General features: G+C 42.4%; 1 protein-coding gene across 2 annotated transcripts in view; it reads right to left on the bottom strand.

Moving 5' to 3' along the window:
• Positions 1-17,001, bottom strand: part of LOC139749623 (roquin-1-like) — a 115,725-nt gene that overhangs the window by 9,615 nt on the left and 89,109 nt on the right. For both annotated transcript variants that reach the window (XR_011713003.1, XM_071663761.1), the window contains exon 9: positions 13,808-13,906. Coding sequence is in view for 1 of the 2 variants with exons in the window: in XM_071663761.1 (XP_071519862.1) it covers positions 13,808-13,906 (99 nt within the window). In the remaining variant the exon portion in view is untranslated. The remainder of the gene's footprint in view (positions 1-13,807; positions 13,907-17,001) is intronic.

A 17,001-nucleotide genomic window follows, 5' to 3' on the forward strand; every position in this document is an offset into this window, starting at 1 on the left:
AGTAAAAGAGAAGGATAGCAAAGCAAAGGCTCTCTTCCCATCCTCCACTCTCTCAGGCAACACGCCAGACAGAAAACAGGTAGGAAAAAATACCCTGCAGGATCAATATGAATGATAGAAATTTGTAGAGGACAGTCATCCCATTACAAACGACATGCATTGCTTCACTTTTTGTTATAAAGAAATAGTAAAGATAAACTTGACTTCCTGAATGTGTTTGATGATAGAGTGGCAGATATAGGGTGTTTTGGTCGAGGTGGTGTGCAAAGTGAGAGGGTTAGGGAAAATGATTTGGTAAACAGAGAAGAGGTAGTAAAAGCTTTGCGGAAGATGAAAGCCGGCAAGGCAGCAGGTTTGGATGGTATTGCAGTGGAATTTATTAAAAAAGGGGGTGACTGTATTGTTGACTGGTTGGTAAGGTTATTTAATGTATGTATGACTCATGGTGAGGTGCCTGAGGATTGGCGGAATGCGTGCATAGTGCCATTGTACAAAGGCAAAGGGGATAAGAGTGAGTGCTCAAATTACAGAGGTATAAGTTTGTTGAGTATTCCTGGTAAATTATATGGGAGGGTATTGATTGAGAGGGTGAAGGCATGTACAGAGCATCAGATTGGGGAAGAGCAGTGTGGTTTCAGAAGTGGTAGAGGATGTGTGGATCAGGTGTTTGCTTTGAAGAATGTATGTGAGAAATACTTAGAAAAGCAAATGGATTTGTATGTAGCATTTATGGATCTGGAGAAGGCATATGATAGAGTTGATAGAGATGCTCTGTGGAAGGTATTAAGAATATATGGTGTGGGAGGAAAGTTGTTAGAAGCAGTGAAAAGTTTTTATCGAGGATGTAAGGCATGTGTACGTGTAGGAAGAGAGGAAAGTGATTGGTTCTCAGTGAATGTAGGTTTGCGGCAGGGGTGTGTGATGTCTCCATGGTTGTTTAATTTGTTTATGGATGGGGTTGTTAGGGAGGTGAATGCAAGAGTTTTGGAAAGAGGGGCAAGTATGAAGTCTGTTGGGGATGAGAGAGCTTGGGAAGTGAGTCAGTTGTTGTTCGCTGATGATACAGCGCTGGTGGCTGATTCATGTGAGAAACTGCAGAAGCTGGTGACTGAGTTTGGTAAAGTGTGTGAAAGAAGAAAGTTAAGAGTAAATGTGAATAAGAGCAAGGTTATTAGGTACAGTAGGGTTGAGGGTCAAGTCAATTGGGAGGTGAGTTTGAATGGAGAAAAACTGGAGGAAGTGAAGTGTTTTAGATATCTGGGAGTGGATCTGGCAGCGGATGGAACCATGGAAGCGGAAGTGGATCGTAGGGTGGGGGAGGGGGCGAAAATTCTGGGGGCCCTGAAGAAGTGGAAGTCGAGAACATTATCTCGGAAAGCAAAAATGGGTATGTTTGAAGGAATAGTGGTTCCAACAATGTTGTATGGTTGCGAGGCGTGGGCTATGGATAGAGTTGTGCGCAGGAGGATGGATGTGCTGGAAATGAGATGTTTGAGGACAATATGTGGTGTGAGGTGGTTTGATCGAGTGAGTAACGTAAGGGTAAGAGAGATGAGTGGAAATAAAAAGAGCGTGGTTGAGAGAGCAGAAGAGGGTGTTTTGAAGTGGTTTGGGCACATGGAGAGAATGAGTGAGGAAAGATTGACCAAGAGGATATATGTGTCGGAGGTGGAGGGAACGAGGAGAAGAGGGAGACCAAATTGGAGGTGGAAAGATGGAGTGAAAAAGATTTTGTGTGATCGGGGCCTGAACATGCAGGAGGGTGAAAGGAGGGCAAGGAATAGAGTGAATTGGAGCGATGTGGTATACCGGGGTTGACGTGCTGTCAGTGGATTGAATCAAGGCATGTGAAGCGTCTGGGGTAAACCATGGAAAGCTGTGTAGGTATGTATATTTGAGTGTGTGGATGTATGTATATACATGTGTATGGGGGGGGGGTTGGGCCATTTCTTTCGTCTGTTTCCTTGCGCTACCTCGCAAACACGGGAGACAGCGACAAAGTATAATAATAAAAAAAAAACTTGACTTCCAGCCTATTGACTTACCATGTCTATGTCATTCCTGACGCTGAATGATACAATATCATTATTCTTATTTACACTCTAAAAGCTGGTGACATGAGTTAACCATTGTCGACATATTACTGCAGCATGGCCAGGAAGAGACCGTTGGTTGAGAAAATATCATGATATACCACTACATTGAAACATTATGTGACATTCATTTTTTCATTTCATTTCAAGCTAGAAGTTTCAGTTTTCTAAATTGTTTCTTACATTTTTCACATGTATACATATGTATGTGTGTGTGTGTGTATATGTGCGTGTGTGTGTGTATGTGTGTGTATGTGTATATATATATGTATATTATCCCTGGGGATAAGGGTGAAAGAATACTTCCCACGCATTCCTCGCGTGTCATAGAAAGCGACTAGAGGGGACAGGAGCGGGGGGGCCAGAAATCCTCCCCTCCTTGTATTTTTTTAACTTTCTAAAATGGGAAACAGAAGAAGGAGTCACGCGGGGAGTGCTCATCCTCCTCGAAGGCTCAGACTGGGGTGCCTAAATGTGTGTGGATGTAACCAAGATGTGAAAAAAGGAGAGATAGGTAGTATGTTTGAGGAAAGGAACCTGGATGTTTTGGCTCTGAGTGAAACGAAGCTCAAGGGTAAAGGGGAAGAGTGGTTTGGGAATGTCTTGGGAGTAAAGTCAGGGGTTAGTGAGAGGACAAGAGCAAGGGAAGGAGTAGCAGTACTCCTGAAACAGGAGTTGTGGAAGTATGTGATAGAATGTAAGAAAGTAAATTCTTGATTAATATGGGTAAAACTGAAAGTTGATGGAGAGAGATGGGTGATTATTGGTGCATATGCACCTGGGCATGAGAAGAAAGATCATGAGAGGCAAGTGTTTTGGGAGCAGCTGAATGAGTGTGTTAGTGGTTTTGATGCACGAGACCGGGTTATAGTGTTGGGTGATTTGAATGCAAAGGTGAGTAATGTGGCAGTTGAGGGAATAATTGGTATACATGGGGTGTTCAGTGTTGTAAATGGAAATGGTGAAGAGCTTGTAGATTTATGTGCTGAAAAAGGACTGATGATTGGGAATACCTGGTTTAAAAAGCGAGATATACATAAGTATACTTATGTAAGTAGGAGAGATGGCCAGAGAGCGTTATTGGATTACATGTTAATTGACAGGCGTGCGAAAGAAAGACTTTTGGATGTTAATGTGCTGAAAGGTGCAACTGGAGGGATGTCTGATCATTATCTTGTGGAGGCTAAGGTGAAGATTTGTATGGGTTTTCAGAAAAGAAGAGTGAATGTTGGGGTGAAGAGGGTGGTGAGAGTAAGTGAGCTTGGGAAGGAGACTTGTGTGAGGAAGTACCAGGAGAGACTGAGTACAGAATGGAAAAAGGTGAGAACAATGGAAGTAAGGGGAGTGGGGGAGGAATGGGATGTATTTAGGGAATCAGTGATGGATTGCGCAAAAGATGCTTGTGGCATGAGAAGAGTGGGAGGTGGGTTGATTAGAAAGGGTAGTGAGTGGTGGGATGAAGAAGTAAGAGTATTAGTGAAAGAGAAGAGAGAGGCATTTGGACGATTTTTGCAGGGAAAAAATGCAACTGAGTGGGAGACGTATAAAAGAAAGAGACAGGAGGTCAAGAGAAAGGTGCAAGAGGTGAAAAAAAGGGCAAATGAGAGTTGGGGTGAGAGAGTATCATTAAATTTTAGGGAGAATAAAAAGATGTTCTGGAAGGAGGTAAATAAAGTGCGTAAGACAAGGGAGCAAATGGGAACTTCAGTGAAGGGCGCAAATGGGGAGGTGATAACAAGTAGTGGTGATGTGAGAAGGAGATGGAGTGAGTATTTTGAAGGTCTGTTGAATGTGTTTGATGATAGAGTGGCAGATATAGGGTGTTTTGGTCGAGGTGGTGTGCAAAGTGAAAGGGTTAGGGAAAATGATTTGGTAAACAGAGAAGAGGTAGTAAAAGCTTTGCGGAAGATGAAAGCCGGCAAGGCAGCAGGTTTGGATGGTATTGCAGTGGAATTTATTAAAAAAGGGGGTGACTGTATTGTTGACTGGTTGGTAAGGTTATTTAATGTATGTATGACTCATGGTGAGGTGCCTGAGGATTGGCGGAATGCGTGCATAGTGCCATTGTACAAAGGCAAAGGGGATAAGAGTGAGTGCTCAAATTACAGAGGTATAAGTTTGTTGAGTATTCCTGGTAAATTATATGGGAGGATATTGATTGAGAGGGTGAAAGCATGTACAGAGCATCAGATTGGGGAAGAGCAGTGTGGTTTCAGAAGTGGTAGAGGATGTGTGGATCAGATGTTTGCTTTGAAGAATGTATGTGAGAAATACTTAGAAAAGCAAATGGATTTGTATGTAACATTTATGGATCCGGAGAAGGCATATGATAGAGTTGATAGAGATGCTCTGTGGAAGGTATTAAGAATATATGGTGTGGGAGGCAAGTTGTTAGAAGCAGTGGAAAGTTTTTATCGAGGATGTAAGGCATGTGTACGTGTAGGAAGAGAGGAAAGTGATTGGTTCTCAGTGAATGTAGGTTTGCGGCAGGGGTGTGTGATGTCTCCATGGTTGTTTAATTTGTTTATGGATGGGGTTGTTAGGGAGGTGAATGCAAGAGTTTTGGAAAGAGGGGCAAGTATGAGGTCTGTTGGGGATGAGAGAGCTTGGGAAGTGAGTCAGTTGTTGTTCGCTGATGATACAGCGCTGGTGGCTGATTCATGTGAGAAACTGCAGAAGCTGGTGACTGAGTTTGGTAAAGTGTGTGAAAGAAGAAAGTTAAGAGTAAATGTGAATAAGAGCAAGGTTATTAGGTACAGTAGGGTTGAGGGTCAAGTCAATTGGGAGGTGAGTTTGAATGGAGAAAAACTGGAGGAAGTGAAGTGTTTTAGATATCTGGGAGTGGATCTGGCAGCGGATGGAACCATGGAAGCGGAAGTGGATCATAGGGTGGGGGAGGGGGCGAAAATTCTGGGAGCCTTGAAGAATGTGTGGAAGTCGAGAACATTATCTCGGAAAGCAAAAATGGGTATGTTTGAAGGAATAGTGGTTCCAACAATGTTGTATGGTTGCGAGGCGTGGGCTATGGATAGAGTTGTGCGCAGGAGGATGGATGTGCTGGAAATGAGATGTTTGAGGACAATGTGTGGTGTGAGGTGGTTTGATCGAGTAAGTAACATAAGGGTAAGAGAGATGTGTGGAAATAAAAAGAGCATGGTTGAGAGAGCAGAAGAGGGTGTTTTGAAATGGTTTGGGCACATGGAGAGAATGAGTGAGGAAAGATTGACCAAGAGGATATATGTGTCGGAGGTGGAGGGAACGAGGAGAAGAGGGAGACCAAATTGGAGGTGGAAAGATGGAGTGAAAAAGATTTTGTGTGATCGGGGCCTGAACATGCAGGAGGGTGTAAGGAGGGCAAGGAATAGAGTGAATTGGAGCGATGTGGTATACCGGGGTTGACGTGCTGTCAGTGGATTGAATCAAGGCATGTGAAGCGTCTGGGGTAAACCATGGAAAGCTGTGTAGGTATGTATATTTGCGTGTGTGGACGTATGTATATACATGTGTATGGGGGTGGGTTGGGCCATTTCTTTTGTCTGTTTCCTTGCGCTACCTCGCAAACGCGGGAGACAGTATGTGTGTGTATGTGTGTGTATGTGTGTGTATGTGTGTGTATGTGTGTGTATGTGTGTGTATGTGTGTGTATGTGTGTGTATGTGTGTGTATGTGTGTGTATGTGTGTGTATGTGTGTGTATGTGTGTGTATGTGTGTGTATGTGTGTGTATGTGTGTGTATGTGTGTGTATGTGTGTGTATGTGTGTGTATGTGTGTGTATGTGTGTGTATGTGTGTGTATGTGTGTGTATGTGTGTGTATGTGTGTGTATGTGTGTGTATGTGTGTGTATGTGTGTGTATGTGTGTGTATGTGTGTGTATGTGTGTGTATGTGTGTGTATGTGTGTGTATGTGTGTGTATGTGTGTGTATGTGTGTGTATGTGTGTGTATGTGTGTGTATGTGTGTGTATGTGTGTGTATGTGTGTGTATGTGTGTGTATGTGTGTGTATGTGTGTGTATGTGTGTGTATGTGTGTGTATGTGTGTGTATGTGTGTGTATGTGTGTGTATGTGTGTGTATGTGTGTGTATGTGTGTGTATGTGTGTGTATGTGTGTGTATGTGTGTGTATGTGTGTGTATGTGTGTGTATGTGTGTGTATGTGTGTGTATGTGTGTGTATGTGTGTGTATGTGTGTGTATGTGTGTGTATGTGTGTGTATGTGTGTGTATGTGTGTGTATGTGTGTGTATGTGTGTGTATGTGTGTGTATGTGTGTGTATGTGTGTGTATGTGTGTGTATGTGTGTGTATGTGTGTGTATGTGTGTGTATGTGTGTGTATGTGTGTGTATGTGTGTGTATGTGTGTGTATGTGTGTGTATGTGTGTGTATGTGTGTGTATGTGTGTGTATGTGTGTGTATGTGTGTGTATGTGTGTGTATGTGTGTGTATGTGTGTGTATGTGTGTGTATGTGTGTGTATGTGTGTGTATGTGTGTGTATGTGTGTGTATGTGTGTGTATGTGTGTGTATGTGTGTGTATGTGTGTGTATGTGTGTGTATGTGTGTGTATGTGTGTGTATGTGTGTGTATGTGTGTGTATGTGTGTGTATGTGTGTGTATGTGTGTGTATGTGTGTGTATGTGTGTGTATGTGTGTGTATGTGTGTGTATGTGTGTGTATGTGTGTGTATGTGTGTGTATGTGTGTGTATGTGTGTGTATGTGTGTGTATGTGTGTGTATGTGTGTGTATGTGTGTGTATGTGTGTGTATGTGTGTGTATGTGTGTGTATGTGTGTGTATGTGTGTGTATGTGTGTGTATGTGTGTGTATGTGTGTGTATGTGTGTGTATGTGTGTGTATGTGTGTGTATGTGTGTGTATGTGTGTGTATGTGTGTGTATGTGTGTGTATGTGTGTGTATGTGTGTGTATGTGTGTGTATGTGTGTGTATGTGTGTGTATGTGTGTGTATGTGTGTGTATGTGTGTGTATGTGTGTGTATGTGTGTGTATGTGTGTGTATGTGTGTGTATGTGTGTGTATGTGTGTGTATGTGTGTGTATGTGTGTGTATGTGTGTGTATGTGTGTGTATGTGTGTGTATGTGTGTGTATGTGTGTGTATGTGTGTGTATGTGTGTGTATGTGTGTGTATGTGTGTGTATGTGTGTGTATGTGTGTGTATGTGTGTGTATGTGTGTGTATGTGTGTGTATGTGTGTGTATGTGTGTGTATGTGTGTGTATGTGTGTGTATGTGTGTGTATGTGTGTGTATGTGTGTGTATGTGTGTGTATGTGTGTGTATGTGTGTGTATGTGTGTGTATGTGTGTGTATGTGTGTGTATGTGTGTGTATGTGTGTGTATGTGTGTGTATGTGTGTGTATGTGTGTGTATGTGTGTGTATGTGTGTGTATGTGTGTGTATGTGTGTGTATGTGTGTGTATGTGTGTGTATGTGTGTGTATGTGTGTGTATGTGTGTGTATGTGTGTGTATGTGTGTGTATGTGTGTGTATGTGTGTGTATGTGTGTGTATGTGTGTGTATGTGTGTGTATGTGTGTGTATGTGTGTGTATGTGTGTGTATGTGTGTGTATGTGTGTGTATGTGTGTGTATGTGTGTGTATGTGTGTGTATGTGTGTGTATGTGTGTGTATGTGTGTGTATGTGTGTGTATGTGTGTGTATGTGTGTGTATGTGTGTGTATGTGTGTGTATGTGTGTGTATGTGTGTGTATGTGTGTGTATGTGTGTGTATGTGTGTGTATGTGTGTGTATGTGTGTGTATGTGTGTGTATGTGTGTGTATGTGTGTGTATGTGTGTGTATGTGTGTGTATGTGTGTGTATGTGTGTGTATGTGTGTGTATGTGTGTGTATGTGTGTGTATGTGTGTGTATGTGTGTGTATGTGTGTGTATGTGTGTGTATGTGTGTGTATGTGTGTGTATGTGTGTGTATGTGTGTGTATGTGTGTGTATGTGTGTGTATGTGTGTGTATGTGTGTGTATGTGTGTGTATGTGTGTGTATGTGTGTGTATGTGTGTGTATGTGTGTGTATGTGTGTGTATGTGTGTGTATGTGTGTGTATGTGTGTGTATGTGTGTGTATGTGTGTGTATGTGTGTGTATGTGTGTGTATGTGTGTGTATGTGTGTGTATGTGTGTGTATGTGTGTGTATGTGTGTGTATGTGTGTGTATGTGTGTGTATGTGTGTGTATGTGTGTGTATGTGTGTGTATGTGTGTGTATGTGTGTGTATGTGTGTGTATGTGTGTGTATGTGTGTGTATGTGTGTGTATGTGTGTGTATGTGTGTGTATGTGTGTGTATGTGTGTGTATGTGTGTGTATGTGTGTGTATGTGTGTGTATGTGTGTGTATGTGTGTGTATGTGTGTGTATGTGTGTGTATGTGTGTGTATGTGTGTGTATGTGTGTGTATGTGTGTGTATGTGTGTGTATGTGTGTGTATGTGTGTGTATGTGTGTGTATGTGTGTGTATGTGTGTGTATGTGTGTGTATGTGTGTGTATGTGTGTGTATGTGTGTGTATGTGTGTGTATGTGTGTGTATGTGTGTGTATGTGTGTGTATGTGTGTGTATGTGTGTGTATGTGTGTGTATGTGTGTGTATGTGTGTGTATGTGTGTGTATGTGTGTGTATGTGTGTGTATGTGTGTGTATGTGTGTGTATGTGTGTGTATGTGTGTGTATGTGTGTGTATGTGTGTGTATGTGTGTGTATGTGTGTGTATGTGTGTGTATGTGTGTGTATGTGTGTGTATGTGTGTGTATGTGTGTGTATGTGTGTGTATGTGTGTGTATGTGTGTGTATGTGTGTGTATGTGTGTGTATGTGTGTGTATGTGTGTGTATGTGTGTGTATGTGTGTGTATGTGTGTGTATGTGTGTGTATGTGTGTGTATGTGTGTGTATGTGTGTGTATGTGTGTGTATGTGTGTGTATGTGTGTGTATGTGTGTGTATGTGTGTGTATGTGTGTGTATGTGTGTGTATGTGTGTGTATGTGTGTGTATGTGTGTGTATGTGTGTGTATGTGTGTGTATGTGTGTGTATGTGTGTGTATGTGTGTGTATGTGTGTGTATGTGTGTGTATGTGTGTGTATGTGTGTGTATGTGTGTGTATGTGTGTGTATGTGTGTGTATGTGTGTGTATGTGTGTGTATGTGTGTGTATGTGTGTGTATGTGTGTGTATGTGTGTGTATGTGTGTGTATGTGTGTGTATGTGTGTGTATGTGTGTGTATGTGTGTGTATGTGTGTGTATGTGTGTGTATGTGTGTGTATGTGTGTGTATGTGTGTGTATGTGTGTGTATGTGTATATATATATGTATTTTATCCCTGGGGATAAGGGTGAAAGATACTTCCCACGCATTCCTCGCGTGTCATAGAAAGCGACTAGAGGGGACAGGAGCGGGGGGGGCCAGAAATCCTCCCCTCCTTGTATTTTTTTAACTTTCTAAATGGGAAACAGAAGAAGGAGTCACGCAGGGAGTGTTTCCTCCTCGAAGGCTCAGACTGGGGTGCCTCAATGTGTGTGGATGTAACCAAGATGTGGAAAAAAGGAGAGATAGGTAGTATGTTTGAGGAAAGGAACCTGGATGTTTTGGCTCTGAGTGAAACGAAGCTCAAGGGTAAAGGGAAGAGTGGTTTGGGAATGTCTTGGGAGTAAAGTCAGGGGTTAGTGAGAGGACAAGAGCAAGGGAAGGAGTAGCAGTACTCCTGAAACAGGAGTTGTGGAAGTATGTGATAGAATGTAAGAAAGTAAATTCTTGATTAATATGGGTAAAACTGAAAGTTGATGGAGAGAGATGGGTGATTATTGGTGCATATGCACCTGGCATGAGAAGAAAGATCATGAGAGGCAAGTGTTTTGGGAGAGCTGAATGAGTGTGTTAGTGGTTTTGATGCACGAGACCGGGTTATAGTGTTGGGTGATTTGAATGCAAAGGTGAGTAATATGGCAGTTGAGGGTAGAATTGGTGTACATTGGGGTGTTCAGTGTTGTAACTGGAAATGGTAAAGAGCATGTGGATTTGTGTGCTGAAAAAGGATTGGTGAATGGGAATACCTGGTTTAAAAAGAGATATACCTAAGTACACGCATCTCAGTAGAAGAGATGGTCAAAAAGCATTATTGGATAATGTGTTAATTGATGTGAGTGTAAAAGAGTGACTTCTGGATGTTAATGTGCTGGGAGGGGCAGTTTGAGGTATGTCTGATCACTATCTATGGAGGCAAAGGTGTGGAGGGATGTCTGATCACTATTTGTGGAGGCAAAGGTGAAGGTTTGTAGAGGTTTTTAAGAAAGAAGAGAGAATGTTGGGGAGAAGAGAGAGGGGATAGTAAGTGAACTTGGAAAGGACACCTGTGTGAGGAAGTACCAAGAGAGATTGATTGTAGACTGGCAAAACATGAGAGCAAATGATGTGAAGGGAGTGGGTGAGGAATGGAATGTATTTAGGGAAGCAGCAATGGCTTGTGCAAAAGATGCATGTGGCATGAGAATGATGGGAGGTGGGCAGATTAGAAAGGGCAGTGAGTGGTGCGATGATGAAGTAAGGTTGTTTGTGAAAGAAAAGAGAGAGGAGTTTGGACGATACTTGCAGGGAAGTAGTACAAATGACTAGGAGATATATAAAAGGAAGTGGCAGAGGTCAGGAGAAAGGTGCTAGGGTTGAAGAGGGCATATAATAGTTGGGGTGAGACACTATCATAAACTTTAGGGAGAATAAAAGAAATGTTTTGGAAGAAGGTAAATAACGGAGACACTATCATAAACTTTAGGGAGAATAAAAGAAATGTTTTGGAAGAAGGTAAATAACGTGAGTAAAACAAGAAAACAAATAGGAACATCGGCGAAGGGGGCAAGTGGGGAGGTAATAACAGGTACTGATGAAGTGAGAGGGAGATGGAGTGAGTAGTTTGAAGGTTTGTGTAATGTGTTTGATGACAGAGTGGCGGATATAGGGTGTTTTGGTTGGTGTGGTGTGCAAAGTGAGAGGGTCAGAGAGAATGGTTTGGTAAAGAGGGAAGAGGTAGTGAAAGCTCTGTGGAAGATGAAATCCGGCAAGGCAGAGGGTTTGGATGGTAATGCAGTGAAATTTATCAAATGGGGGTGACTATGTTGTTGATTGGTTGGTAAGGATATTCAATGTATGTATGGATCATGGTGAAATGCCTGAGGATTGGCAGAATGCATGCACAGCGTCACTGCATAAAGGCAAAGGGGATAAAGGTAAGAGTTCAAAGTACAAAGGCATAAGTTTCTTGAGCATTCCTGGGAAATTATATGGGAGGGTATTGATAGAGAGGGTGAGGGCATGTACAGAGCATCAGATTGGGGAAGAGCAGTGTGGTTTCAGAAGTGGTAGAGGATGTGTGGATCAGGTGTTTACTTTGAAGACTGTGTGTGAGAAATACTTAGAAAAACAGATGGATTTGTATGTGCACTTATGGATCTGGAGAAGGCACATGATAGGGTTGATAGAAATGCTTTGTGGAAGGTTTTAAGAGTACATGGTTTGGGAGGTAAGTTGCCAGAGGCAGTGAAAAGTTTTTACCAAGGATGTATGGCATGTGTACAAGTAGGAAGGGGGGAGAGTGATTGGTTCACAGTGAAGGTTGGTCTGCAGCAGGGGTGTGTGATGTCCCCATGGTTGTTTAATTTGTTTGTAAATGGGGTGGGGAGGGAGGTAAATGCAAGAGTTTTGGAGAGAGAGGGGAGAGTATTCAGTCTTTTGTGGATGAGAAGGCCTGGGAAGTGAGGCATATGATAGGGTTAATAGAGATGCTTTGTGGAAGGTTTTAAGAGTATATGGTGAGGGAGGTATGTTGCTAGAAGCAGTGAAAAGTTTTTACCAAGGATGTAAGGCATGTGTACAAGTAGGAAGAGAGGAGAGAGATTGGTTCTCAGTGAAGGATGGTCTGCGGCAGGGATGTGTTATGTCCCCATGGTTGTTTAATTTGTTTACGGATGGGGTGGGGAGGGAGGTAAATGGAAGAGTTTTGGAAAGATGGGAGAGCATTCAGTCTGTTGTGGATGAGAAGGCCTGGGAAGTGAGTCAGTCAGTTGTTGTTCGCTGATGATACAGCTCTAGTGGCTGATTTGTGTGAGAAACTGTAGAAGTTGATGACTGAGTTTGGAAAAGTGTAGGAAAGGAGAAAGTTGACAGTAAATGTGCATAAGAGCAAGGTTATCAGGTTCAGTGAAGGTTGGTCTGCGGCAGGGGTGTGTTATGTCCCCATGGTTGTTTAATTTGTTTATGGATGGATAGGGTGGGGAGGGAGGTAAATGGAAGAGTTTTGGAAAGATGGGAGAGCATTCAGTCTGTTGTGGATGAGAAGGCCTGGGAAGTGAGTCAGTCAGTTGTTGTTCGCTGATGATACAGCTCTAGTGGCTGATTTGTGTGAGAAACTGTAGAACTTGATGACTGAGTTTGGAAAAGTGTAGGAAAGGAGAAAGTTGACAGTAAATGTGCATAAGAGCAAGGTTATTAGGTTCAGTAGGGTTGAGGGATGGGTTAACTAGGACGTAAGTTTGAATGGAGAAAAACTGGACGAAGTAAAGTATTTTACAGTGTATATACTTGAATTTATAGATCTATTATTGAAATAGTTCCTCAAGTTATAAGTTCTTATGTAAAAGGAAAGAAGAACAAAAAGAAAATTAACCTACTTATAAATAATATATATTTTCATTAAATACAAGTTATTTCCTGCAATTAATTCTTCAATGTCAATCTACTATATGATATATAAGTATGTATCCTGGGAGCCTTGAAGAATGTGTGGAAGTAGAGAACTTATCTCCGAAAGCAAAAATGGCTATGTTTGAAGGAATAGTGGTTCCAACAATGTTGTATGGCTGCGAGGCGTGGGCTATGGATAAAGTTGTGCGCAGGAGGGTGGATGTGCTGGAAATGAGATGTTTGAGGACAATGTGTGTAGTGAGGTGGTTTGATTGAGTAAGTAATGTAAGGGTAAGAGAGATGTGTGGAAATATAAAGAGTGTGGTTGAGAGAGCAGAAGAGGGTGTTTTGAAATGGTTTGGGCACATGGAAAGAATGAGTGAGGAAAGACTGACCAAGAGGATATATGTGTCGGAGGTGGAGGGAACGAGGAGAAGTGGGAGACCAAATTGGAGGTGGAAAGATGGAGTGAAAAAGATTTTGAGTGATCGGGGCCTGAACATGCAGGAGGGTGAAAGGCGGGCAAGGAATAGAGTGAATTGGATCGATGTGGTATACCGGGGTCGACGTGCTGTCAATGGATTGAATCAGGGCATGTGAAGCGTCTGGGGTAAACCATGGGAAGTTGTGTGGGGCCTGGATGTGAAAAGGGAGCTGTGGTTTCGGGCATTACTGCATGACAGCTAGAGACTGAGTGTGAACGAATGGGGCCTTTGTTGTCTTTTCCTAGCTCTACCTCACACACATGAGGGGGGAGGGGATGTTATTCCATGTGTGGCGAGGTGGCGATGGGAATGAATAAAGGCAGACAGTGTGAATTGTGTGCATGTGTATATATGTATGTGTCTGTGTGTGTATATATATGTGTACATAGAGATGTATGGGTATGTATATTTGCGTGTGTGGACGTGTATGTATATACAAGTGTTGGGCCATTTCTTTCCTCTGTTTCCTTGCGCTACCTCGCAAACGCGGGAGACAGCGACAAAGCAAAATAATATAAATAAAATGTCATTTACTAACCCGTACGGAATTTCTTGCTTCCATCTCCTTTCGCTTTGCTTCAATCCTGTTCATTACAAGACTCAGCTCTTCCTTAAGACGTACCTCCTGCCACTCAGCCTAAAGACAGGAAAAGACTGATAAAATCCTTCTGTATATTACTGCTATAATGGTTCACCACCAACTTTTGTTGATGACATAATACAGAATGAAAATGTGAAATTATCTATAATAAGAATATAGGATAACAGGCTCTTATGCTTGGAGAAAAATAATATATTTCGAGAGTTCTTGAAATTAAAGTACTGACCTAAAAAATTGCTATAACCACCAAATGGAAAGGGCAAAGATTATTTATCTTAATAATGAATGAAGAACACCGAGAAGCTTAAATGCGGCCAAGTGTTATCTATTTCACTTTCATGTTACTGATTAGTAAGAGATGAATATTCAAATTTTACATTGCAACATTTTTCATTACTATTAGTCTACAACTAACATCATTTTCTACTATACTGCTATGCTATTTAAGTACAGTAGAAATCAATCATGGTGATTTCCTTTAGTAAGCATGAACCTTATCTTATTATTCCTTTTATTCTAACTGTAACTGCTTCCTTCATTCCAGAGGTACCCTCTTAAGAAATTCATTCAACTGCCAGCACTCTTTTAACCGCAACATGAATTTAGATTTCTTTCGAAATTATGAAACGGCATTGGTTTCAACAATCCTGCAATGGTCGTCAACTTACAGTACAGCACCTATAATTCACTATGAAGTTTTTAGCTAGACCAACATCACCAAAACAAAGACATAAACTTCTAAAATCACAAACATATCTCACCATGATTCACATTTACTCTCAATTTTGTCCTTTCATACACTGTCTCAAACTCAGACACCAAACTCTGCTGTTTCTCCCTCGAACCTGCCACCAGCACCATATCAAACTTGCAACAACTGACGGATCTCCAAGGCCCTTCCATCCCAACAGACTGCATACCTGGTCCTATTTCAAAACGTTTGCACTCCCCTCCCTCACCATCCCATTCATAAACCAGATAAACAGCCATGGTAACAATACACATCTCTGTCACAGACCAACCTTCACCTCATAACCACTCATCCTCCTCTATACCTACTCACACACATGCCTAACTCTCTTGATAAAAACTACTCACTGCTTCCAATAATTTTCCTACCACACCTTACACTTGCAGCAAAGAATCTCTAGCAACCCTACCATGTGCTTTCTCCAGAACCTTAAATGCTACATACATATCCTTGTTTCTCTTTTTCACACACTCCTCAAAGCAAACACCTTAAATTTTTTTTTTTTTTTTTGCTTTGTCGCTGTCTCCCGCGTTTGCGAGGTAGCGCAAGGAAACAGACGAAAGAAATGGCCCAACCCACCCCCATACACATGTATATACATACGTCCACACACGCAAATATACACACCTACACAGCTTTCCATGGTTTACCCCAGACGCTTCACATGCCCTGATTCAATCCACTGACAGCACGTCAACCCCGGTATACCACATCGATCCAATTCACTCTATTCCTTGCCCTCCTTTCACCCTCCTGCATGTTCAGGCCCCGATCACACAAAATCTTTTTCACTCCATCTTTCCACCTCCAATTTGGTCTCCCTCTTCTCCTCGTTCCCTCCACCTCCGACACATATATCCTCTTGGTCAATCTTTCCTCACTCATTCTCTCCATGTGCCCAAACCATTTCAAAACACCCTCTTCTGCTCTCTCAACCACGCTCTTTTTATTTCCACACATCTCTCTTACCCTTACGTTACTTACTCGATCAAACCACCTCACACCACACATTGTCATCAAACATCTCATTTCCAGCACATCCATCCTCCTGTGCACAACTCTATCCATAGCCCACGCCTCGCAACCATACAACATTGTTGGAACCACTATTCCTTCAAACATACCCATTTTTGCTTTCCGAGACAATGTTCTCGACTTCCACACATTCTTCAAGGCTCCCAGAATTTTCACCCCCTCCCCCACCCTATGATCCACTTCTGCTTCCATGGTTCCATCCGCTGCCAGATCCACTCCCAGATATCTAAAACACTTCACTTCCTCCAGTTTTTCTCCATTCAAACTCACCTCCCAATTGACTTGACCCTCAACCCTACTGTACCTAATAACCTTGCTCTTATTCACATTTACTCTTAACTTTCTTCTTTCACACACTTTACCAAACTCAGCCACCAAACATCCAAACATCCTATACCACTCCTGAATTCAAAATGTTCTTACCCAATTTGATGCTATGTGCATGGCACCACCCTCTCGATCACTACTCTTCCTTACAACTTATATCCCTGTGATACATTCCAAGTTCCTTTTCCCCTTTGCCTTTAACAGTGGCACTATACAGGCATTCCACTAATCCTAATGCACCTACACATGATTCATACACACAGTGAAAATCCTAATTACCTAATCAATAACACACAGTCATCTCCTTTAAGAAATTCAACTGCAGTACCAGCCACTCCACCTGCCTTGCCATGTTCTATCTTACCCAAGGCTTTCACCACCTCCTCTCTTTCCACCAAACTACTTGCCATGACTTATCACTTTGTATACATCCCTAATCCAAACACCCTACATCTACCCACTGTTACGAACACGTGTGTGTGCCCACATGTTCGTATATTTGAGTATGGTGTATCTCTGTGTATGGTGTGCCTTGGTGTAGGGTGTGGTTGCTATTGGCTCGGATCTCACTTCCATGACCGTGTTAATTGTCCTAGCAATTATGTGTTGAAGCAGATGTTGACCAGTCCTCTAGCACCCAAACCCTTGTCAACAGCGTCAGGTCAAGGCGTGGGGCCAGCTGCGGGGTATGTCATCCCGTACGTTCGCTGCTGTCATGGACAAGGGAGCAAAGAAGTTTGAATATGTGGGCCGGACCTTAGGCCTCCTTCAGCCAATCACGTCAAGATGAGGGCGTGACAATCAGTCTTTTGACCTATCAAGGGCAACTGTGTCATTCTGACCTATTGAAACCATAGGTGGCAGGTCAAGGCATGGCTAGCTGTTCCTGCCTTGCTGGTCCTTCAGATAAAAGGCTCAGACAATCGTCTGGGAGTCAATTCCTTCAGCAGTCCCGAGCCCAGCAAGGTAATGTAGGCTTTCCCTGTCTCAAACCCCATAGCCACTGCTGCCCTAGTTT

Source organism: Panulirus ornatus, chromosome 1 (assembly GCF_036320965.1).
Source record: "Panulirus ornatus isolate Po-2019 chromosome 1, ASM3632096v1, whole genome shotgun sequence".
Taxonomy (NCBI): Eukaryota; Metazoa; Arthropoda; class Malacostraca; order Decapoda; family Palinuridae; genus Panulirus; species Panulirus ornatus.